Raw genomic sequence first — 27,017 nt, 5'->3', positions numbered from 1 at the left:
AGAACACAGCCACCCTCTGCGAACAGGAATGATGGGAATGATTTTTCCCACAAAAGCAATGCTGTTACTAGTGTTCCCTTACCTGGCTATGGCAAAGGAAATCACAAGGTGAGGCTCCAGAAGCTGCACTAAGAATGTCATTAGACCTATAATCCTCTTAGCAACTGCCAAGAGAGAAAGCATTTTCCACTGGCCCATGGTAACCATAGCTCTGGTCTCCCACTGTGACTGCTAAATGAGTACTGGCTTTGTAGATGAGTATTCACCAGTACTTCCTTGCTGTTGAGCAGCTGAGGCTTTCGCTTACTGCACCAAGTTCCTTCCTTTGTATCTGGGATCACAGGCTCATGACCATGGCTGTAACCACAGTTGCTATATCACCCCTTGGGTGATACAAACACACAAGAACTTCCCATTTTTTTTTTTGTCCAGTTACAATCTAGCTTTGCACTCTCTCAAACTAGTCACAAATCTCTGTTATCTCTTGATATAGTATACTCCTGGACCTCAATGTTGTATTTTACTAAAAGCAAAGAATTTCTCATGGAGGGAACATTTCAACAGTAGCCTCAAGTCCAGCCAACTATTGTTCTGATGATTACACAGCAATCAGCTAAAAATAATCAACTGATTAAAAATAATAAAAAAATAAACATTTTACTAAGTGCCATATCACTAGATGTTGACAAAACAATTCTTACACATCCTCTTAAGTATTCTCCTGGTTTTCAAACAGGAAGTAAAGTTAAAACATCTAACTTCCCTAAGTCCGAGTGAAAGCTGTCCGGGTGATTTAGGGACTGGTGGACAGGAAGAAGAGGTAGTCTGAGGAGTGGCAAATTGAGGATTTGTACTGATGCTAAGTCAAGCAAAACACACCAACTGTTCTGCTGCAGTTTGGCACTGAGTATGCATGATGAGACATTTATTTATGTGCTGAAGACAGCATTATTCTTACCTTGTTGCTTTCTCATGTGTGAGATACCTTCAATCATATTTCTAAGTATGCTAAAAGCATCCACTTTTGCTCTTCCTCTAATACTTCACCCCAAACTGCTTTACTCTTACAGCAATAACACAGGCAACACAAAGTAAATATTCCAATACATTTTTATGTATTTGTTGCCTTTTGGTCTAAGAAGCCTCCTTAGGAAGAAATTGTGTTGTAGGAAGAACACGGGTAAAGTCTCTGAAACTCTCCTGAAAGCATTTCGAGGCTAACGGGACTGGGATGTTGTAGCAGGAGGAGCAGGGAACAGACTCACAGAACAAGGGTGAATAAGGAAGAGGTGATCTTCACGGGACAGTATCAGTAGGTATCTAGACCTTGCTGTGCTTACTTATACTCTGTTGAAATACAAGACGGTTGGCACAAAACAATAACCAAAGAGCAAGTGCATAGCTTCAGCTCTCTCAGGAAGGCAGAAGGGTAACGTGCTCCTGTGCTCAACCCATTACACTGGTTGGGTTGTCACCAAAAATATATCCCAGAAGACAGTGGCTAAAATTGTACTTCATAAAATAAATTATTTTTTTTTACACATACAAACGCTTTAAAAACAAAAACCCTACATTTTTCTTACTTGTTTGGCTAGAAATATTTAAATTCCCTGCCTGCACACAATTATTTTGAGATCAGGATTCCAAGGCAGAGAGAGATTCACTGAAATCACGCTGGAAATGCTCAAAACTTACTAGTATGGAATTTTTCTTCCCCTGGCCAAGTTAATTTACTGAATTTGGAGTGACAGTCAGTGACCCATACATAACAGGAATCTGCAATGCCACTCACAGCGGTAACTTCTCTGTATCACTTACTGTAATTACGGCTTCAGTTCAGCTGTAGCATTCTGATTCACAGAGGAAAAAAAATGAAGGCACACACACAGTAAGTCTAGTAAAAAAGCGTAACTATAGAGCTGGGTACTTGCAGATGTCTCTGAAGCACGTATGAACAGCCTTTTAAAACCTTACCTCTTTCAGCTCTAAACTGGTGACAGCTATGAAACAAGAGTAAATTATTGGCAACAACAGTTTCAATCTTTTCAATCAAGTGCCAGTAACAGCAGACGGAAAAAAACATCAGTCTTGATCAAAACCTAATTCACAAATTCTGCTTTTCAAAGAAAAAGAAGAGATGCAAATAAGAAATATTAATTTGATGCCACATTTAGAGCTAATGTTCAAGTTCAAATTTACAAGGCTCCTCTGGCACTTTGCTCATCAGAAGTTCAGTTGCATTCTAACTTTACATAAAGTCTACACGCTTGTAACAACACATCTAGTAATATCTTGTATTATGCTTTGTATCATCTGGATTTGTACACACTCAAGAAAGCTGTTAATTAAAATGTTCAAAAGGCTTTTATGTTTCACATTCCTTATAGTTGGCATCTCATTCTCTGTATCTTATTAAACTGAAAAAGAAAGCCAGTATACGGCGAGCCTTATCCTCTGTTCTGTTACACAGCTCCACCGATTCAGCACAGTTATTTTCACTTGATACCTATTTAAGGGCCTGACCAGCAGTGGAACTGAATAGACTATTTTCACAGATAGCAAAGGGCATTAAATCCAATCTAAATCCATGACACAGAATGATCCAGGTCAGTTACTGAATTGAGCTTATTGAAATAATGTTGTTTTATAACACTGACAGACGTTAAATGGATATCTAAGTGCATGAACCTGGGACCGTGTCTGCATAATGAGGACTGCCCTGAAAAAGAAGGGCTTGAGAAAAGTGCAAAGGACATGAAACTTGAGGTGAGTTCCAACAGGATGCTTAGAAAAACAACCATGTCTGCAACTAGATGAGGTGCTAATTAGCATCATGGCAGTGATTTTACCTGTGTGGGTGACACTCATGAGACTGACACTGAACTACTTGTTATAATTCAGGCTGGGAAGGCAAAATAGCAGGACACATGTAAAGAAGGATGCTGAAAATTGAAGAAACTAAATAAAAGAGTCACCAAAAAAAAAGTAGTTTTAGACTTAAGAAACAAAGATACTCAAAAATAATTACTTATTTAGTCTACAAAAATAAAATTGAGCAGCAGCTTGATGATCAATTAACAGACAGCTGAAGGGCTTTTTACTATATTGGAAGCACATAGCAAGAATCAAAAGCAGAAGCCAGATAAATTCAAAGAAGAAAGAAAGTGCAAACTGGGGAGGGGGTAACTCAAGGGAGACAGGAATCTGGAAGCAGGAAATGGTGGGCTACCACATCTTGCTGTCTGTAGATCAAGTTAGTGGGATTAATACACTGGTAACTAAGCAACACGTTCAGGGTCTGCAGTACGCTACATATTTATACATGCATGAAGCACAGGAGACACAAAAGCAATTCTAAACAAAGCAACTTAGCACAATGTTGCCTATCAGCTCTATTTGAGTATGTTGGTAGGCACGGGACAATAAATGCTGTTCAAATTAGCTGGCAAATTCAAGGCAGAAAAGATTTTTCTAAGGTATTTGTACTCATGTAGAGCCTGTACATTTAGATAAAACATTGCTATGATTTTGTGAAGTCAGCTATAGTGTGATACATCTTTGCTTTGCACAAAAGTAAGCACCACATGGCAGGTACTGTGCTGGGGAATCCGTATTGGCATCACGGCAGACCGGTTACAGGGGGTAGCAACAACGAATGCTGTGATGACACAGAAAACCCCAAATCTGTGCTGTGCTAATAGCTTGCAAAAGAAATTGCAACAGGCTCTGCCACCACAAGCCCATTGTTATAATCAGCTTGTGAGTTTGTTGCTCACACACTGAGCACTACATGCATCCCTCACAGTGCTTTAGTCCTTCAAACTGGATTTCACTGGACTTCAATTCCAAGAGTGAGTCACTGGTGGGAAAAGAGAGGGAAAGGAATGAGAGCTTTTCTCTCTGAAGGAATGAGAACAGAAACTGCCCTTCAAAGAAGGCATGAATTCATATTCACTACTAGAATTCTTATTGGCTTGAGTTGCAAACTATTAAATCTTCAGATTAAACTGAGCGAATACTTGAGCAATGAAAGGCGATCAAACTGTGAGTGATTTAGACCAAAGCTGCCTGTAGAAAACATTAAGTATTTTATGCCCCTCACTTGTCACCCAACACAGATACAACAACCTCTATATCACTAAAACACATATTTACAAAGATAAAAAATAAATATTTTCTTTTATGCACACTTGCGCAGTAATCCACAAAAATGGGCTCTTCTCCACAACAAAACCTAACCGTGACCCTCTCCTCTACTGCCACACACTTCCGAGCTTCAGCTGACATCTCCCAGATTCACATGGGTTCAGCATTGAATAAGACAGTGAATCTCCAGCACCACGGGTGCTTGCTGGCAGGTGTCATTTGGCAGAAGGGACCTGAGGAGGTGGAACCTTCTCTTTTCCAGCACTTTTCTAGTAACTCTCTCCAGAACTGGTCTGGGTTTTAGTTCCATCTAAGGGAAACTGGCCTTGTAGTTCTCACTTTGCAAGCCTGTGCTGGCAAACTAAATGCTTTAAAGATTTTAAAACAGCAAATACGTGAGGGTGCACATAGGTACATGACCTGTGAGGAAGAAGAACCATGTTCTAGTCTTTATGAGATGCTGCAGTCCTTCTTAAGAAGTCACTGGCAACATGAAGATTTACAGGACCTTTGGGAGCATGTGATATTAAGAAGGCACTAGCTTGCAAAGCTTCAAAAACTCAAACTGGTATTCTGCAATTAGATTAAGAAGTGCAATGAAGTGGCAGCAAAAGTGCACATGCTGGCTGCTGATGAGAAAGCATGGTGAGGTGACTCATTGGAAACATACAGGGAGACTGTGACTCACATGACAGGGAGACAATACAGAAAGGCAGCCTCTGAGATATGGCAAAAGCAAGGGAGACAAAAGCAAAGTCAACTTGCAATGGCCATCACATTTAGAATCATTTATCTGTCACTCAGTTTGCATTTTAAGCTCAGCTCTTGAAAATGCTCTGTAGCAGAATTTTATTTTCCTCACACACATATATGCAGTTAGTTTTCCATGCATCTAGCTATTTGCTATTTTTTTTATATCCTATTCCCCAGCTATTCAATACTCCAGACCTGGCTTTCACCTTATAATCACCTAAAAGATATTTGCAGCTGCATATATACATACGCACATTCACACACACATTCATTCTTGAACAGGAACAGTCCTGCAGAGGCCTGTCTGGATGAGACTGTTGTCTAAGGGTAAGCACAAAGAACCCTATGAAAAGACTGTTTTTACCTGAAATTCCTGTGTGTGGCTGGCAAATATGACAGAGGACCTGCAACTCCTTCTGCTACAGAAGATGGGGTAAAATCCCCAGCAAGAAACCTAAGCAGCACTGGATGTCTATGCTTAGGTACGTCAATTTCACATTTCTCTCATGCACGAGGCTTACATGACTGCAAGGGGCCAAAGTGGCCACTGAAACAGTAATGGGCGGGTTACTTGATTCACTCTTATTTTCCACAGTCCATTTAACATCAAGCAGTTCCACTGGAAAAACAAGAAAAATGCCCATGCACGGACACCATAAAAAAGGGAGACAACACAAAAATGCAAGCAGCAAGACAGCCAATAAAGCAATGGTGTATCTAATGGGTTAAAGCTGATAAGTGAAAAACAAGCAGAAAACAAGCAGTATGGAGGAGAGCTATTAAAATTAAACTTGACTGGGTAACCTGATGTTGTGATTTCTCTAAGGAAGTTCTTAGATAAATACTTAGGTATACCACAGAAATCACCCATAATCAGTATCTTAAATATAAGAAGATGTTCCTTTAACTATTACTTTAATATAAGCTGTAAGATAAATTCTATGGTAAAGACAGCTCTGATGTTATTCTATGCATCGTCACTGTCAAGACAACATTGTCTTAAATTGTCAAACTTGGAAGTAATCACACTGGAGCTGTTCTAGATTTTAGCCTGATGAACCAATAGTAGGGTAAGACTTTTTTACAGGAAGTATTTCACAGGCTCATTGTGCCTTTAAAGGGCCAGAAGAGAATGGTAAAGTAGCTCAACAATCTATTAGATCAGTAAAATTCTGCAGTTCTATGAAGCAGGACTTCTTGTACGCCTGAAGAAAAACAAATGGTTAGGGAACATAGTTTCCTAGGCTGCCACTTTATCTGGAGCACAGCCAATGCATTGCTTTTTCCAGGATGCACCAGTGCCATGCTTCTCCAACAGTCAAAACACAATGCAGTCTCCAATGCTCATTGTTTTGAACGCCCTCGAAAAAAAGAAAAAAAAAAATCAACATAGCTGACCATTAGTATTTCCAAAAAGGTTGCTTCATTACAATACAAACAGCTGGCGCTGTATTACACGTGCTCTGATCCCTGTTGAAAATCACAGAGTTTTCGAGGCAGCAGAGGGGTATGTAGTGATACGGAAAGCTGTGACATGGAAAGAGATGCAGCCTTCTGGATCTTAGCTGAGAGAGCTAAATGGCAAACGTGCACGGTCTTTGAAGCTGTAACACTGCCAGCAGCGGAGCTCAGGCAAACTAAGCGTGCGAACCCCCTGTCCTACCCAGCTCTAACGTACACATTTCTAATGCTGCAATTAAGAAGGGAGACTGCTTCTCACCTTTACTCCCCCCACACACACTTAGTTACAGGGACGGGAGCACCCCAACAAACACAGGGCCGTGGCTGTGCTGTCGCAGCACTCGGTCAGGCTGCACGGCTCGGTTCGGTTCTTGCTTTGCTGTGAACTCTTGGCGTGCCACACCACGGTGCATCGCTTATCTTTTGTCCAGGGTGACATCCAGCACTTCCTTCTATCTTTTTTTAATGAGATGATAATCAATTTGGTCGGACACGCTCTACTCGGGCACGCGTGTAAGCCATGTGCCGGTGCCGATACCGCCCCGGTTTCAGCCGGCTTCCCCGCGTTAGTGAAAGTCCCATCTTTATCAAAGGGACCTTTGTGGCCACTTCCAGCAAGGCCAGGACAGACGGAGCGAAGACAAAACTCCTTCCCTCTCGGCAGCCTCTGCTTAGCGCCAGGGCACGGCGCGGGTTACACACCGCCCGCTGCAGCCGCCCTGCTCCCCACCACCTCCTTTCGAGCTGTCAAAACCTCCCGCAACTTTCCCTCGGCCTCACCTGCGCTTCCTTCAGCGCTCCCCGCCACAACAACAACCACAAACACCCCCCCCACCACCACCACCACCAGCACCGAGCACCCAGCCCCGCCGAGAACCGGCCGAACCCCCCCGGGGCCGCTCCCCGCCGCCTCCCGCCCGGTGCCCGCAGCCCGGCCCCGGAGGCGCTTCCCCGGGCGCCCCACAAGCCCCCCGCAGGGGCTCCCCGCGGGGCCGCCGCCGCCGCTCACCCGCCGGGGGCGCCGCCGCCGCCGCTGGGGTGGTAGGCGGTGAGCACCACGCCGCGGGAGCCGGGCAGCCAGCTCATGCTGCCATCCCCTCTGCCGGCGCCCGGGCGGAGCGGGGCGGCTCGGCACGGCTCGGCACAGCGGGGCAGGGCCGCCCACGGCAGCGCCTCCTGCGGCCGGCCGCCGCCGGGCCCCTCCTCCGCCACCACCGCCACCGCCACAGCCACCGCCGCGGGTGTTCCCATGGCACGCCATGGTTACCGACATGGCGGTGCGCCGCGGGGTCAGCGCAGGACAGCGGGCAGCCGGGCTGCCTCTCCTGTCCCCAAACCCCCGTCCGAATCGCTTTATTGCCGCTAGGAAACGGGCTGGCTGCAGTGCTGGTGTACATCGCGTTCCCTTTGCCCTTCTGCAGCTGCCCTGCTTGCAGTTGGGTGGCTGAAAACTCAGCGCGGGGCTACGTGAGGTGCTCTGGTGCATTTAGGTACCTCGAGGGCCCGACCTTCATGTATTTATGCCATCTGCAGGGCAGTAATTTTGACCTGCGGTCACTGGAAAATTGCTCCCAGTGAAGAATCCAAGAGCAAGAACTTCCCGTCATGTCTGAGCGGGACCGGTGTGTCCTTCAGGGCCCTCCACACACCTGGAGCTATTGACTTTGTTCGTGGGTGATACCCAGACATAACCGAATTTTGTCATTGACTTAAGCAGATAACTTTATCCAGGTTTCTTCTTAAAAGGCTGGCCTTTTATGGAACACCAAAGCGGCTGTCCTTTATTTCTCTGAAATGGGTAACGTCCCCATGAAATGTTGAGGACACTCTCAGCATGACAAGCACAGGAACGTGCTGCAGAGTTCAACAGCCCAACCATTACAGAGGGGCCTTTTCACTTCTTCCACCACTGAAGGTCAGCTCTGCCTTGTTTTAGGTGCATACAAATTGTTGAGGGCAGGGGTGGGTTTTAACAAAACCTGACTCTCCCAGGGCTTCTGTACGATGTTTTATCTGCAGGCAGCTGGCCAAAGTGTTTTGACTAAAATGGTTCTGTACACAAATTGACAATTTTTAATCAAAGTTTTCAAATTTAAATAAAAAATTAATGAAAACAGGAAGTAGTACTAATAAGCTTTTCACATATCTATTACAATAAAGGAGAAGAGATATATGAAATAAGTGGAAATTTTTATCCAGCTGTCTTAGGGCAGATCTCCTAGGCACACCAAAGGCTGTGCACGCTGCCCCACCTCCCAAGAAGTCATCTGTTTCCAAAGGGTAAAAGCAAAGGCACAGCCACTGTGTGCTTGCTACTTCAGCAGTGCAGCAGTGTCTCAGTGGCCCAGCTGCAACAGCTGAAGTAGCAGTATGCACCAAAAGCAGTGCACTGGGACAAGTTACCTGTGTAACTTGCCAAAAAGCAAGGATATGAAAACACTGTAAAACTTAGAGCTGTGAGAAGGTTTCCTTGTACCCTCAGCACACACGTACAGCACTCAGTACATCTCTCAGGCTGTGTCAGAAAGGCAAAAACTGGGGCCTGATTTCTCACACACAGACACAAACAAGACCCATGTCTTTTCACTACTCACGTTAGAAGCACATCAGCATGAGACAAGAAAGCACCCTGTTAATATATGCCACTACACCTATTTACTGTTGCCTTTGGCTCTGTCTTTAAATGCATGTGTGGCTAATTGTTGAACAGTCTATGCAGAATACAAAATTATTTTGTTAAGGACACAACCTTTTCCATTTAAACTAAAACAAGAAAACTAAAAATGTAAATGAAATGAAATTGCCTTAGGACCTGGCAGTTTCTAAAATCTTCAGCTAGCTGTTTGCATGCCAAATACTCTACTTAGTTGTAAAACTTCCTTTAAAGAATAGATTTAAAAAAAAAAAAAAAAGTAAAAATATTTAAAGCATTCTGAGTTTAATGAGTGCTTGCCAAAACCCAGTGCCCAAAAGAATATATATTAGGTGCCATAAGAGTAAAAATAGAAAGTATTTATCCTTTGATAAGCATCTTAAAATAAATTATAATTAGGATACACCATATTTCTGCTGTAAAAAGAATGAAGAAGCACAATGTACCAGCATGGCACCAGAAGGAACTGGTAAAAGAAAAAATTGTGACAAATGGAAAATGGGGAGAAGGGTTGCATGCTGCTGAGTCCACAGGGGAATAGTGGAGGCAGATAAAGAATGGCAAAACCCAGACTGAGTTTACAGTCATCAACTGGAGAATAAGCACGCTTTTGTAAGTGTATCACAAGGAGGGTTGGAAAAGGACCAAGAAAAAAAGAAGTTCTATTAATAAATAAGAATAGAGACTAAATTACTGATAACTCAGAAATAACAGAGATAGTAATTCCCTTCTTTAAATCTGTCTTTACTATGACATGTTTCAAATGTGCTGAGCATGCAACAGCTCCTGTGGATTTAAGAGCTTAACTCCAGGCACGCTTTTTTCTTTACTCTGGTTGACAGCTTGATAGGATCAAACTCTGTCCTGTTATGACAGCATAACTCCAGCCCAGTTTAGTTTTCTTTGCTGAAATCATTCTGGAGGCAGATAGATAATCTAGATCTACAGATGCATTATCGCCGTAAACTGACAAGAATATCACCACTCTTTCACCGGTCTGTCCTCTGCCTAAACCAATTAATACTCAGTAATTATCAAGTTTGCAGTTGCTATTCTTGTTCTTAACAAGGTACAGGTATACTTATTTAAAAAGCAAGGTTACTTGTTATCAGCTAGATAAGAATGCAACATTTGAGGCATATAGCTTTATGTGGTAGAAAGAGATATAATTGAGAAAGGAGATTACAAATCAGGCTGTCTTACTGCTGAACCCAAGACTCCTTCAAAGAGTTCAAATATTTAGATTAAGATGTCATGAAGTACCCTTACACTTAATATAATCAGTCACCAGAGCCAAGCAGTGCAGGATTCTAATGCTTAGTGTTTTCTTCACAAAGCAATTGCTAAAAAGAAAATGCCTCATCAGCACCATTCTTCATCACAGTTTTATAAGGACTGAATATATATTTGTTCAACATCTGTTTTTCACTCTTTACTGCAAAATGATTTTTTTCCTTTTTTTTTAATAAAAAAAAAGTTCAAAACTACATTGATTTTTTTTTTTTAATTATTATTTCCAGGTGATGGCTGATTTTACACATTTCATGTTCTTGATGATGCAGCAATTATCAGCAGGTAAAAATGCAGTCTACTGAATTTTACTGAGTACTGCATTTTACTGCTTCTACTGAGAAGCACTGGTTTGAGGAAATTATAACAGAGAAGCTTAGAAGTTCCAATTCACAGACTGACTTCAACAGCCCAGCACGGATTTATTTCTGCTGAGCTCCAGAGATCCCCTTAGAAGCAATACTGTAGTGTTCAGACAACAAATGCAGAGCTGCAGTGAATGGACAACTGTACCTCAGGACTTGTAAAATACATTTGTAATGACCCAGTGCAGGAGAGTTTCATCCTTTCCCTAGCATTACCTACTGTAAAATTTGTTCAGAGAGATCTTCAACTAAGAAAATGCCTCAGTCAGCTCCCTCACCTAATTCACATTCAAATAAAATGGCAGCATTTCCATTGTCCAAATTATGTTTCCAGGATTCCAGCTAACAGCCAGAAAAGGCATGAAGCAGAAAGTTGTTCATACATTGTAAGATGAAGTCTAACACTAGCTAAGCTTCATACCCCACGTGGTGGTGCACTTCACTACACAAAGAACCACACACTTTAACAGAGTTCTGCAGCCGTTAATGAGCAACGCGAGCAGCAATATGGGAAAGAATATTATATACAGGAAAGATATTCTTTCCTACCATATATAGGAAATTTATATTTCCTGTAGTATAGGAAAGAATATTACACACACAGGGTATGATTTCTGCTGCTTAACCCTTTATGTCTATATCTGTGCAAGTGAGTTTAGGCTCCACTAAAAGTCCGTGAAAGAAATTCACTTTTAGTGGGTAGAATCATTTGACCTATGTCATCCATCCACTTTAGGACATGAAGATGAATCACGCTCTATAACTGTCTGTTTCCTTCCACAGGCTAGAAAGATAAACTAGATGAGTAGGTCACATGCAGATGTCCACATCTATCAGATAAACTACATCTTTACTGTTTTTATGTTGCCTGTGAACATATCGAAGACATTGTTCATTTACAATGTGCAACATACAGCATATAAAACGTGGAGTACTCAATACTTTGAAATGTCCTAGTATGTAGGAGATGTTTTAGATCAGCTTAGCTACCCCTGAGTATCAAAATGGGGATGAAGTCAGACGTGCATGTTTACACAGAAAGTAAATTTGCATACAGAAAGCTGATAACATCCTTGCTAGCCTGCACATCATGAATATTTCTGACGGTCTGATCCTTCAAACTAACGTGCGTCCCACACTCAATTTTTCCACACCATTCTTTATGGAAAAAATATGTCCAATACTACCAGAAGACAGCTCAGTATGAGGGGGAATTTTGTAGGCAACACAGAACTGACACAGAAGCAACCGCACGGACACAATGGTGGGTATGAGAAACAACCCCCTCCTGGCTTTCTGCAAGTGCTGGCCTTCTCCCTCACTGCCCTCTACACACAAATTTGAACAGCTGGCTTGTTTCAAACCTCAGCAAAAAGAAAAGAAGAAAAGAAGAGGGGGAGAAACTTCACACCTTCCTCTCTTTTCCTGCAAGTTGCTCTGAAATGTATCTGGTGCACTCTGGTGGCTGCTTTGGTAATTCTTAATGTGATGAATGCAAAAGGTGAAACAGTAATTACTGATGCCGTTTTTGAGATTATCCATGTGAAGACTAATGAGCATATGAATTTATTCCAGTTTGATTTTTCTTGAACGCACCCCCTGGAGAAATTCAGGTCTCGCCCATCACAGTCCATCTGTTTACCTTACGAAAATCACAGGGAGTTTTGATTGCATGAGGTTCTCATCTCATCTGCTTTAATGTTTTCGCTCATGGTCAGACAGCTGCTGAATTTTACCCAGAGGCATATCAGTTTCAGTAGTGGTAATTTATCCACATTTATTCGCTGTGTGACCTTGCACAATCCTCATATTCATGCTTGCCTCCCTTCTATCCATGTAACGCGGCTAATAATATCCAACTATTTATGAAGGTTATTCACCATACGCTGAATTACAGTAAAAAGTACCAAAACTGCAATGTATTATTTCCTGTTGCTTTACTATGATGACTTTTTTTGGTGTGTGATTTAAAAGGGATAAAATGGCATGGGTTTCTGTATTCAGGAGCACAGGGAACAAATGATAAATCTATTATACTTTGTAGTATCTCAACATGAGGTATAGGACTTACGGGGAAAACTTAATACCACAACTGAAGTTTCATACCACTTTTGAAAAGTTATTATCAGTGTTGGGGGCTAAGGGTTTTTCACTGGTGACTCTGAAAGCCTGCTTTCTCTTGAAATAGTTTGATGCAAATTTTAGTTGTTTAAACTATCACTTCACATATGCCATTAATTCTGAAATGACACCGTATTTTCAGCATGCGATGGGCTCAGTCTTTATTAATGTTCCCAAAGGGTCACTTAGACGTGGAACAGGTAGATAGATTCTCCAAGTGTACGAAAATAAAGACCAAGGAAAATCTCTGCTGCGTGGTATCTATATTTCTGAACAATCCTGTCTTAAGGATCAAGGCAGCTCTATAACCCTCCCAAAAGAGTTTTTTCTCCCTGTGTTAAACATGTTACATGCTTTAACTTTTTTTGTCAGAAAGAAATCTTTTATCCTCCTGACCAACTTTCTTGCCTTTTTCTGCATCTGTTCCAATGTGAATCAATCTTCCCTGAGCATTGGTGTCCTGAACTCTGTAGAGCAACTGGTATCTTGCACAATGTCAGAAGCACTATATTATGGAACACATTAGCTTTTTGCATGGCTATGTCACATTGGTGCTCACAGTCCTCCTATGACCAACTTGAACGTACATGTGTATGATACATTTGGAGCAGATTTGCTGACCAGTTTGCACATTAGAGCACACATGGGAAGGTCATTCCAAAACCTGTTAGGGATACATGCACACTGGTGGGGGCCATTCATTTTTTGTTGTGAGGTTGCTGTCATATGAAAGCCAGAAATCCCAGTTCCGTCTCTCCTCCTAGATAATACACCTAACATTGAAACCACTGGAGACGCAGGAGTGGAGAAGGTTCCCATAACTCATAACTCTACCTCTCCTATCCTTTAAATTAGGCATTAAATTGCTACATACAGCATTTGGGTGTAACTGGACAGACGGAATGGCTAGCCCAAGTTTCATCAAGTGAAATGAGGATGAGCAAGTGTGGAGAACCTACATGAAACAACAACACAATTTGCTGCTTTAAAAACAGGCTGTCTGTCACGAAGCTTCACAGCCTGTACCAGCTATTCCCCCCGACTGCTTTAGATCAGGATTGAGTAGGGACTGGGATTTTTTTTCACTCTACATCTGGCTAGGAAGTTGAAGCCATGCTCCCTCTTGCACACATCCTCTGCATCAGCCTGCTTTTTGACTCTGTGCTCTTCTCTTCATTAACCTTCTAATTTTGCTGCTGTCTGCAGATTTCATCACAGCGCAGAAACATCTGGTGGAGTAAAACATGCAGTAGCAATGACAGAGAAGATTATTTTCTTGGTTTAGTCAGAAAAGCTCATGAACTTTGTGACAAAATCCTAAACCAAGTAAGCCAGAGCTATCCAGAAATGTAGCTGCTAGGCTGCCAACAAGCGCTTCAGAACAATGAAAGAAACAACTGCCTGAGTCATCAGCTGCGTGAAAGAAAATGATTGCTCTGCAAAGGCTTTTAAACTGAAGCTTACCCAGTAAACTTCAAGTTAACCTAGAACAAAGTATTTTTAGTTATTTCTTACAGATATGAAAAAGAAAAATATTTATTCTGCAACATTCTCTTTCACCAAAACATTTTCTTAAATGTTTCCCTCTCCCTTGTTTTACACGGTTGAATCAAAGTCAGAGACCGTTCATATGGAATATTTCAAGCTGTCAATATTTGTATTATTTTGCTATTTTGAATTGAAACAGTCTTCTGAATCCAACATAAATTCACAAATGGTTTGCATCAACTCAGAACTGCATTTTCCAGGAATTCAGCTAAATTGCAAAAGAAGGCCACCACACTTCAACTACATGTAAAGTCCTAACTACAGTTTGAGAAATATCACATTAATGGGGCAACATCTCTTAAAACTGTACATATCAGAGACAAAACAGAAGTGAGGAATTGAAGTCCCCATGTTTCCCCTTTTTTATCAGTTTACTAGGCTCATTTCTGTTATTCTAACATTCTGCAAATATCCTCAACACAACCAAATATTTAACTATGACTTTTGCACAAATTCACTTTGACAGCAATGCTTAGCACCTGTAATTTTGAATTAAATAATAGGATATTTGGAAGTGTTTTCCAATAGGTTTATTGCAAAAAGGACCAAATTTAGAACAAAGAAATCCACAAGCATAAACTGCAGGAATAAAACTGATCATTTGTTTTTGATAGTACTCCTGATGCTTTTTATTTGCTCTTCATAACTATTCAAAATGTAACTCGCTTGAATGAAAACTACAAAGAAAACTAATGTGAACACTTGTGCAAGAACTTTTACAATAAATAAATACTTGAGTGCTTGTTTGGTTCTTTGTGATTGAAAACAGCCCATGAGAAAGACGAAAAAATACCAGTCATACAGCAAGAAAAATAAACTCAAAGCAAGCTTATCCCTGTACCCATGAGTGTATAGGTACAGCTATATTGCTATATGTACCTAGCAATAACTTAAAAGTTCGTAAGTATTTCTAGGCTGATGCATTGCCACACACACTACTCACAAGCAATTTTAAAGAAAGTATCAAAATCATAGCCTCTAAGGCCTTTGTCCTCTAAGGGTTTATTTGTGACAGTCACAAATGAATAAATTCAATAAATATTCATTGTAGCTAATTTGCTCATCTCTGTCTGCAGGGAGATTGTGACAGACAGGTTTGAGCTGCAATGTTCAGAGCTGTAGAAGTAGAAGGCAAGAATAGAGTACCAGCGCTGTGTATTTTGGAAGCAATAGCTGATGTTACAGAAGGCTAAACTTGAAAGTTTGCCTACAGCAGAATATAATCTGTGTAGTTTCTGCAGGAAAAACATAACATTTACAGTTCAGTTGGAAGATATTCACAAGAAATGGTATTTATGTTACAGCAGTCAGATTCACTTTGATATAAATCAATATAGGATCTTGTTATTTAATAACTCACGTGATGTACAATACTGTTCACCATATGTCCAGAAAAAAAAAAAAAAAAAAAAAAAAGAAAAGAAAAAAGAAACGGAAGCATCCTATAAATAAGCATGCATGTAAGGAAACATTTTCTATATATGCATGTGTAATACACATAACATACAAAACTGGTCAAGTCTCCTGAAATGTCAGTCTATGAGGATGTAGTGTGTGTGGCTTCACTATAAGCTTTGTCCACATACCCAGCACAAGGGAAAGCAGCCCTGAAGCACACAACTGTCACCAGAGCACGGGGCAGGAAAGGCTCCTTGTTGTCACTTAAAGATCAAGGGAAATGGTGCTCCTAACCTAGATCAGGGGAGGCATTCATTTAACCCGGAGATAAAAAGCAGTTCCCAGGATCAGAGCCCACCATCCCTCCTGCACTTTCAGGTATTTTTGCTAAGTACAAAATCAAGTTGCCAGCAGGCATTACGATCTGGTCACTAGTACTTCCATCTCAGAATTCACATCAGTCCATCACAGTTTCTTGTCAGGGAACAGATTCTCTGCAAATATGAAATAATCATTAGGTTCTCTTTTCCAGCCTTCCTCAACCATAAAAGAAAGCTGTGTTAATTTACATGATGTGAACGTGTGTATGACAGACAGGGGCAAGGAACTGAGGAGCGCATTTTGTGTTAATGAAAGCTGACGTTTTTGAAAGGGTGCATCTATTCCAGACACAGCATCATCTCTTTATCAGTAAGTATGCATATTGACAATCCCTGAAGAGTAAGCCGGCTACAAAAACTCTTTTATCTGTTTCCAAACTAAACTTCTACCATCTTTAAAACTGTACTGTAAGAAGTAAGCACTTTCAGTAATATAAGGTGGGTATTTCACAAATTCTCACTGAAAAGATTCATTTTGTATGTGAGCGTGCATGGCAATTAAAATTTGGCAGAATATATTACCTACAAAAGAGAGATTTCTGATACCATCAGCTCTGCTGCTCTTGAGGGAATTTAGCACCTACTTCATGTAATGCTGTTCTGGAACATTTTGTAGAAGTGCACACGGGGATGGTCACCTGCCGAAGCTTTCCTCCAGTTGCCACCTGCTGGCTTACATCCAAAGGCTTCAACCACACACACAAGTTACTCCACCACTGCTCCACCACAGTCTACAATTTGCTCAGAATTTTAACTGTGACATTAACAAGTATCATAAAAGTATCATTTATGTCAGCTCAGCAAGTTAGAGTAATCAGGTAGTACTCACTGTTACTAATTACACTGTGCTTTGCTTCTGTCTGTGCTATCACGCCTAATCTAGGTTTAGGAGGACAAGCTACAGTGTGTTAAGGTGAAGGACAACTAAAAAACCTGGCAAAACCAGCACATGTGCCCCATGCAAACAAGCAAGGCTCGGATACTGTCCAAATGTTTTCCCTCACTCATTGACTGTATATGCAGACATACAATGACCAGCACTTGCTTCCAAATTTTGTAATTGCCTAATTGACATAACCAGAGAATTGTGATAGGTTCTTAGTAGAGACAGATAAGACAAAAAGTGATAAATACACAAAAGATAAATTGATAAATTATATGATAAATGCATATGTCATAAGACTAGAAACTAACAGATTTCCACAGGTGGGATCATCAGTGCTTATGAAGAAGGTAGCCTTACTTAATCAAAGCATGAAAAAGCCTTGGAAATGAGGTTAAAAATGACAGGACAGTAGCATTTAGCTTTTCTGTAGCTAGAACATGTGAAGCAAAACGTTGACCTCAACAGGAGTTAGAGCCTAAACTTTTACTTTTTCCTTGGACTAAGATTTCAGCCCCGAGTTCCCATCCTGACACCAGGCTGCCTCATGCTCCTCTTGGAGAGGATGCAGGAGAGATAAGCAACGCAGCACTACACTGAAAGCACAGCTCTGCCTCAGGACTTGCTACGTTTATCTGTGATCAGCTGCTGCAGGAGAGTCTCATCCTCTCCCTAGCATTATCTGCCATGACGTTTGTACAGGAAGATTTTAAACTGGCTTCTACAAGGACTTCAGTGCCCTTTCTTTGCCACTAATTAAAGCAGTGCTGGGTGCAGCTGGAGCACTGACTGGTCCCCAGTCAGTGTGGGCTTGTGAATTCTCTTCTGAGGAATAAAGACATTACTAGGGTAAATTGCTTGGCCTCACTTTGAGTTTTGGATTCACAAAACATTTGTAATGTTTAAAGTGCTTCTTCTTTGTTTTTCTGTTCATTGGAGATAATTTTAGGACAAACAAGTCCAATTCTGCTTTTTATTTGTGCTTTTTGGTTAGATCACCGTTTGATTTATTTAAACTTCACTCTTTGCAGTCCATAGGTCTTTTATGAAACAGCAACATGATCAGATACTTACATCTCCCTTTCCTTGGTTAAATAAATAGGAGGGAGGAAGGAACAGAAACCTGAAACTTCATAAGGATTCATTCGCTTACAATTCTTCCCCCCAGTACTTCCACTGAAATGACGAGATCACCAAGGGTTAGCTCATCTTCACACTCAGAAAGAAATTTCCTGTTCATGTTCATCACAACAGTACCCAGTTTTGGAGCAATTCCCAAAAGAAGAACTGGATGAATTACTGAACGGGGGCTTTCTCATTGGGTCCTGGTACAATTTAACTTTGCACTTCTGTTCTTCCAGAATTGGTAAAGGAAAAAATTAGAAGAAAAAAAAAAAAAAAAAAAAAGGAGGGGAAAAAAAGCAGACCCTAGTGTAGATGCAGTTTTATCAACATAGGAGTACTAGTAACTAATTTAATACCTGTTTGGGTAAGTAGGTGGCTGTACCAATCCAAAGTGTTCTACCACATTTGCAGTAGGTCTTTTAGTAAAACTACTATTGTTAATAAACATTCACATTTCTCTCTAACATAGTCTGGTTTTCAAGAGTGCAGAGACACAGAAATTACTCACAGAAATTAGGAGAATTAATCCTCAGCCATCAAACTCTCAGCTTTAGTTTTACCCAAGAATCAGCACAGAGATCACGTCTGTACGCTGTTTCTGGGGCTCCTGGCCAAGTTCCTTGCAACTGTGTCTTCATGAATAAAAAGTTAAGGGGAAAAAGCTGCATGCTTGCCAAAATAATCCTTCTGCTTTTTCTTTTCCTGCTACTTTCTTCCCTTCAATTGCTTTGGGGCATCACTAAAAATATAGAATTGCTATAAAAGATTATTGTTATTTATGAACAGATTTCAAGCTGAAGATTATTTCCTTTTCATAGCCCTAGTTTGAGAGCTATCTATTTGTGGAAACATCAAGTTCTACAATATTATCTATGCAAAGTGCATTTCATTACAGTAATCATAGGAAGATGCTTTCACAAGGAATCTGCACAACATTTAATGTGTGCTGTAATGTTATGCAGAAATATGTATTAGAGTATATAACCATAATAGTTATAGAAGTGTTAAGTGCTGCCTAAAGTACTTGTTACAAGGGTGAAAATGGAACTCTGCTTTTCCCCATGAAGCAAATGCATCATTTGTTAACAGCCAACAAGCTGTGAAACGGGAGTAACTTCAGGGCACTGTCATATCCTGCACCACGACTGGCAGCCTCCGAATCCTGCTCCAGTCCATGGAACTCCCTACATCCAGCTATTCAGAATACTGTAACTATTTAATCAACCTAATTTCTCGTTCATTTGATTGCAGATAAGTACTTTAATGAAAAGCAAGGGTAATACTTTAAAATGAAGCTTTGTAACAATTGCAAGTGTACTGTGTATTGTTCATATTTGGGGATGGATATATATAGCATATACAAAAAATATATATAGCATATACGAAAGGCATATGAATATTGGGAATATATATAGCATATAGAAAAAGCATATGAATATTGGGAATATACTTACAAATATAGCAATGGCATTTTCTGTACTGTACTTTGTGTATGTCAGAAATTCTTTTAAGCCGTAACAGTACATGACGAACTCCTCTGGCATAACATAAGCTTACTGAAGTAAACAATGCACATTGATAATAAAATAAAACTATTGCCTAAGTCACACAGCCACACCACTTTTGCAGTTAAGAGGCTGATTGCCCCCAACACCTAAACAAAATATAATGGAAGCTGTGTTTATGTTAAACAATATCAATATTCAAACTATATTAAATACCATTTATAACTCAGGGGTCATACATGTAACCCTAGCAATATTGCCATCAGCTATTATTATAGTACAAAGGGGGGGGTGGGGAGGGGGAAAGCAGGGAAGGTAGTCTGCAAGTGAAGCCTGGGTCCTAAGCAAAATACAAACGTTGAAGGGGAAAAATAAATAAATAAATAAATCCCAATAGATTGTTCGCTGTCTTTTCCTGTACAAGAACTAAGGGGAATTAACTATAGCTAAGATGAAAAAGCGGATTCAAAACAGACAGAAGGTGGTGGTATTTCCCACAGAGTGTCATTGTGCCGTGGAATTGCTTGCCATTGGAGGCTTGTAATTGGAATTGCTTGCAATTGCTGTGGAGGCTAAAAGCTTACAGAGGCTCGAGACAAGACTGGAGATGCTGGCAGAAAAGAAATCCATTGAATATCACCAAATCTGTAGGAAGAAAATCTGACTCGGGAACTGCCTGGCAGCATATGTTTGCAAGCTGGTGAAGGCAGCGCGAATGTCAGCCCTTCTTTAAAAGATGCCCATACAGGAGTTTTAAGAGTTGATAGGACACCACGTATACAGACTTCTGGTCCAATCCAATAAAGCAAATTTTATGTTCAAATTGCTTGCAAAAGCAATTCTGGTTCCTTGCACCAATAAAAATAGTGTAAATGTGTATTGTATGAATGACAAAAAGTTATGATACAGTATATGGTACAGTAGCAAAAAGACAACAAAACAAAAAAAGCCCAAACGTTTATTACACTGCATTTTAAAAATTAACTTTTTTTTTTTTTTTTTTTTTTTTTTTTTTAAGTAACATACATTGTTAACTTGGTGAGTGAGTTCCTTAAACTTCCTGAGGATACAACTTTCTCATTAGATTTAAAAGCACCACCACTGAAGGAAATCTGGATCACATTTAATCTGCTGTGGACACAATCAACTCTCAGGAACTCAGCGCTCAACCTGGGCCCTGTGATGCATAGCTCACCCTGCTCCCGCATCGCAGAGATGAAGCAATTCTTCAATTCTAGCCCTGTAGCTGAAGCATTTTAAGCACAGAATAACACTGACGGTGCACTTATCTGCAGAACACAGGCCCCTTTCTCAATTGCAAGCCAGGTTTTTAGCTCACAAGGGATGTTCGGTGTTATCTTTATTCAGTGAATTATGTATTAGCTAAGTAAACCTGTATTTAAATTTTAATGGAGCATTTTAGTCAGGCGAAACTGTTGTATTTACACCCTGATTGGAAATGTAAATATCAAAAATGTCAATGGACAAATAAAAAGATGTCTTCTGCACTCCAAATTTCTGAGTGATATTTTGAGTTAAACAATTACAACTCCCAAATACATTTTGCTAGGGCAAAATGTACAAATATTAAGAATACCTCTGAATTGAAGACTTTCTTAAATAATTCTATTCTCATTATAAAATGTCAGTATATATTTACAGCTCCCATGTCCTTCAAAAAATTACATTCTCACACATCCCCAGAGCTCATAACGCTGCCCACACTGATGTGCACAGACTGTCCTGCTGACTGTTTGTTTCCGGTGTTATGTTTGAGACAGTAGGGACACAACCTAAGAACGCACTTTAAATAAACTGTATTTCCTTCAGACTAAACTGAGATAGATGGTACAAATAAAAGAAACCCTCCTGAGAATACTCACAAGAACTCAGCTGTTTAAAGACGACATTAAGTACAGTTTACACAACAGGCCTCCAACATAAGCAGAGTATTATGTATTTTGTTTCCTTCCATTTTATCCCTAAACATTTGATCACTTTTTATACATTCTGCAGTGTCATAAAAATGCCTGTAATATTTAATTGTATACACTAGTGCTTGTAATATTTTTATTTTGCCCCTACTATTCATATTTGCACACAGTCTCATTATTAGAAGCAGCTAGTACCAGAGAGCACTGCAGAATCCAGCGCTCTGCTAGGCTAACAATCCTTGCATGAATGTTACCAGAGTGTGTCCAAAGAACCCTCTTATTTACAAACTTGTTGCACAAACTCCAGAGCATGATTCTAGAAGTGAATGAGAAGTTCAGTCCCTGCCCATTCACTCCACAGCATGTTCCAGCCATGGAGATCACTGGGTTCAAACAAAAATAATTCTGCTTTTCACTCTGTGTATGTGCTAGGAAGAGCAGAAAGTGGAGTTAAGACCATCTGTACTCTCAGTCCTACCATTAGGAATATCTCATGTCCCAGTGAGCGGTTGCTTTCACTTCTCACAACAGTCACTGGGCTGGTAGCAAGTGGATCTGGGGAGAGCTTGCCCATGAGCCCAGCTCCCCCAGCACAGGGAGTCCTGCTGCTGGACGTTAAGAAATGGCTTTGAGCATTTCTGCTGCCAGCAATAGGATTTTTAAAATAATTGGGAACTCTTATGCTCTGCTCTGGACAAACTGACAGTGACGTAATCCTTCTCCCCATTTCAGTGTATTAAAGAGAGCTGTATCCTCAGGACAATCTACAGCACAAATACATAGCGCTGGGTAGCAGTGGATGCAAAACAGGTGCCCTTCGTTGCCAGTGATTCTCTGGCGATATATCCATCCCTACTTCGAATTCACATGAAATTACAATAAAGTATTTCATAGGATCCTTCAGTTCTGAGTTTCTGCTCTTAAAACATATAAAATTATTTGCCTGACTTGAAATGTGGACTTTTTCCCCTCTCCTCTGTCCATGCCTGCACTTCATTGTGTTCCCAAGCTAAATTCAGAAAACATCCATAGAGAAGAACAGGATCTTAATGCTAAGTTCTCTCACCTCACAACCAACACCAACACTGGTCATTCTTCTGTATATCACTTGCTCAATAAGAGATTTTTTTTTTTTAATATTATCTACTAAGAGTTCATTTATACATTACATTATAACATTAAAAATGTTTCATCTTCTGATTTCAAGAAATAATTTGTTATTTAGGTAACTTTTTTTTTAATCTCCAATACCAAATTTATTTGATATATGTGAGCATAGCAACAGCTGTCAGTCAAATCAGTTTCAATCTGTCCCACGATCCAACAGTGTCAACACCAAACAAGTGAGTTAAAGACCTTCAAGCTTCACCAACGTATTACAGCAATTTGAAGCTCAGGGAACACTTTAGGCAAATGCAGCCTAATGTCAGGAAGGCAGAAGCTAGCAGGAAATGTGGAGATAGCAGCCTGCAACAGAGGATCTTCCAGCTCCAGGAGCTTCAGAAGACCCTGCCAGCTTCCCCCTTGGCCTCCCGCCAAGAGCGGAAATTACAGTGTCATGACACGCAACGCTTACTCTTCTTTTTCTTCTTATGTGCACCAAATGTCTGTTTTATTTCTCATAACAAGTTTTGGGTTCTGCTGTCCTACTTGATGCCCTCCTATCTATAGATATTTTTTTAAAAAATGGTGTAGAACGACATTGGTTCTTTGGATTCTTATTCTGCAGATGACAAAAATAAACAATAGTATATGTAATATGGGTATACATTAAGAATACATTGCAATAAATATGCATATTTAAGGAAACACAAAGTACAACCAGAACACTGAGATTGCAATGGCACAAGAAACAATCTACCAGAATTTTTCCATTAACGTAAACAGGAAACAGTTGTTGTCAGATGGCAGCACGATGCCAGCAGTCAAAAATGAGTGATTACAAAATTCAAGTCATCCTAATCCTAGTGCAGAAGCATTAATAGAGGCTTTTCTTTCATCACAAATGAGTAATGCAGCTAACCTCTGACACTAGCCTGAACTTCTGACTTACCTAAGAAAGCTGTGTTCTATTGCTAGTAGTGCAATAGATGAAGTAATGTTTCCATTAGCAAAAGTATCATGCAGGATTTATAAATCTGATATAAATCTCGAGATGAGTAGAAACACAAAGCCAAAAACATTTAAATGGTATCTCTGCATTGGCTCTAAAGACATCTTAAAAAAAAAATACCCCATACTGCACTTAAATCTATTATATACAGGTCAACAAGATTTCCTCTTTATCAAATTGAAATTGACCTTCTACCCTGCCGAGTGAAAGAGTTCCACATAAATTTCCAAGGACATAGACTGCAGGGGGAGTTCAGCCTATATGAGGGAGCTCACTGCATGCAAACGGCTCTTGCTTAGGAGCAGAAATGCAGTTCTGAAAGACCGTGAAAAGAAAGACACTCTAAGCTGTCATCTACTCAAACACTCCTGTCCTGCTCTTTCCTCATTTCACGTCTTCTTTCTCCTGTAACAATGAAGGACTTTGCTGATCCCATCTGTAGCAAGTGTATGTACCTGTGCACACATTCCTATTTTAAATGATTAATCTTAAAAACAAGTTCTTACACCATCACAATTATATTTTAAAAATATATATTTTAATGCACTATTATAATCTACATTTTGAGAAGCGGCAATGTTATTATTACTGTTATGACAGAGGTCATCTTCACATTCTTTCAGTTTTGTTTCATCAGTTGTTATTGACCGTATTGGGCATATCACATAGCAGATAGCAGAGTGCCACTATGACCCTGCAGGGAACAAAAGCTAAGGACAAATTTGCTGCTGCAAGTAATTCAAAGGATTATCACACAGCCCAATCCTTAAATTTTATTAGAAATTGATCCCCTAACTGAATTAACTATCCACAGCAGGTTTTTATCCAAATTAAGTTTACTTCTTAAGTTTGTCTAGAAGCAGATGGCAGTCTTTAAAGATTATTGGAGATATAAACCTTTCTATCTCATATATATAATTACAAATCAGTATCGGGTCTCTAATTTGTAGACAGCATGCGCTTTTCTCTGGCTATGGAATCTTCTGTCATTACGCCCAGGTCTAATTGCATTTACTGTCATACTAGCAAAATGTAGCATTTATCTAAGAGGTTAATCTACTGCTAGTGTTGGCTACGAAATGTGGGACCATATGCTTTCCTACTATGAAGAGCAGAGGACCAAAACTGTTTAAGCAGAATTAGAATTTCCTATAGGGCAAACTCATGGGAGACCAATTCTCCTCTAGCACCCACCCTTTGCTCTAATCCCACACCAGTAGGACACAGGGGAGAAGGTCCCACAGATCACTTACGTGGCAAGGACTCAATTTAATCATCCAAGACAGATTGAAACTGGTTCTAAAACACATTTCTCCCCTAGCTGTCAGAATGTTACCACAACTGTAATCGTCTTTCTGCACATGCATCTGCACATCTGATCAATCAGGATTATAACGCATGCCTGCTTACAAGAGTCAATGGCCTTTCTATCAGGGACTGGCTTAAAGAGACTGCCTTCCTCACAGAGGAAATGGTAAGGACTGTGAAGCACAAAATAATGCACATTCCTTCAAATTGCAGTGGCAATTTAGTTTAAAATTCCTACTTAGAAGGTGCCTAGTCTTCTTTCCACTGAACATGACTGGTGCAGTATACACTCTTTGTTCCCTTCTGTGTCCAAATGGAAGTATTATGATGCTGGGTGTCACCTCTTCTTGTGATCACTTGGATAAGCGTAAACTTCCAGCAAGGGTCCTGATTCTCAGCTGAAGCAATTCACTTTCAAGTGATCCATCACCCCGGCCATCAGATAAATAGATATCTCTCTCCTGCTGAGACTGGCTGTATGTAAGAAACAAAGAGGATTTTTAATTCTGTGAATAACATTTGCCTGGATTTTAAGCTAATTTCTGTGAGGACATGAAGCCTTCATGAGGAGGGCCTCAATTCTTAAACCTGCAACATTTACTGAATGCCTATGACTACTTCCTTTTTGCTGGACATCTTTGAGTTGAGTTTGCCTCCAAATGTCATTTTAGCCGCTTGTTCTTACTTGTATTCTATGTTTAGGCCTGGGTGGGCATTTTTAATTAGCATGCGTTTCTGTTCCCTCATTGCTTGTTGCTGCTACTCTCAGTGGGAAGAGTATTTTTTACAGCAGCTACTACATACTGGTTTTTGTTTGTTTATTTGTTTGTTTTTTCAAAGTCACCAACTTCTTGCCATAACACTGCTTGACTTGTGTATCAGTAATTCCAGAAAATGACTCAGTCTCTAATTACTCCATCTAATAATTATTCAAGTTCCCACAGCTCAGTGGGAAACATAGCTTAAGAGCTGTTATGGTTTGCTGACTTTCAGTAGGTAAAATGTACTTGCCTACATAATTTCTTTGGTGGATTTTCTAAAAATTTTCACTGTACTTCCAGCTTCTCACTTAAATCTCTGATCTCATTTTGATCTTCTTGCTACAGAGAGAAAAAATTGGTCAAGTGATGCAAGTGATTCCCTTCAAGCTAATGGATTCCAGTGGCTACATGGGCTTAGTTTTTTGTTTGAAGATTAGGAAGGTGGTTTTGAAAGTCTAAAAGAGGAATAAAGCTGATAAAAACTTGTATTTAATTCATGATAGGAATCAAGTATCCAATGATTCTACTGACCACTGTTGCAGCAAATAAGAAATGGGATTATTTGGCTGTTCAATTACTCGTTGCAGTCAGTTTTGCTGATGAGCGGCTGCAGCTGAGAGGTTAAGTCAGTGAAGACAGGAGAAAATAAGTATTTGATCAGGAAGAGCAAGGGAATAATGGTGTATGTGCGTCTAGCAGAGTTATTATTGTTTTTATTTCCTAACAGAATGATGGAAATGATTACTCAGCTATCGCAGATGTTCCCCTCACTGGCAGGGTCCCGCTAAAGGGCAGAGCCTCCACCTCCAGACAGTAATAGCGTCCCTCTCCCTCCCTACTGCACCTGGCAAGCCTGGTGAAAAACTGCAATGGTGTTTCCTGAGCTCTGTGAATCCTCCCACCTTTGTGTAGTTTTGGGAGGTATCGCATGGAGATGAAATGGCAGAAATGAAATGCTGAAAACAAACTGGTGATAGCCTTCTTTAATCAAAGAGCTGTCCTATAAACAGATGAGAGTCACCACCATATCAGCCATGTTTAATTGAGACAGCTGGATGGGCACTCAATTTAGTTTCAAATTTTTTTGTCATCTGACATAAATTGGTTAGAAAGTGGTTTAAGCTACTTCAAAGTAGCTATAATCACATACGATCTTTTAGAGCCAATTGTGCTGATGAAAGAGGCTGACATCTTTGTAGAGCTGATAGATTTCAGTAATCATTTTTAGTCATTATAACCTGAATTAACTGCTTGAATACTGTGTCTTTTCTAA

At 40.3% G+C, this 27,017-nt stretch overlaps 1 protein-coding gene across 2 annotated transcripts in view; it reads right to left on the bottom strand.

Moving 5' to 3' along the window:
- The window catches only part of ARHGAP18 (Rho GTPase activating protein 18), a 91,286-nt gene that overhangs the window by 56,954 nt on the left and 7,315 nt on the right, over positions 1-27,017 (bottom strand). The window contains exon 1 of one of the 2 annotated variants that reach the window (XM_068677461.1): positions 7,370-7,530. The exons of the other annotated variant lie outside the window; for it this stretch is intronic. Coding sequence (XP_068533562.1) covers positions 7,370-7,446 — 77 coding nt within the window. The 5' untranslated portion in view covers positions 7,447-7,530. Of the gene's footprint in view, positions 1-7,369; positions 7,531-27,017 lie in introns of those variants that run through there. 2 annotated transcript variants of the gene reach the window in all.

This window comes from Anas acuta, chromosome 3 (genome assembly GCF_963932015.1).
Source record: "Anas acuta chromosome 3, bAnaAcu1.1, whole genome shotgun sequence".
In the NCBI taxonomy this organism is placed as follows: Eukaryota; Metazoa; Chordata; class Aves; order Anseriformes; family Anatidae; genus Anas; species Anas acuta.
This window is presented reverse-complemented; position numbering and strand designations above follow the sequence as displayed.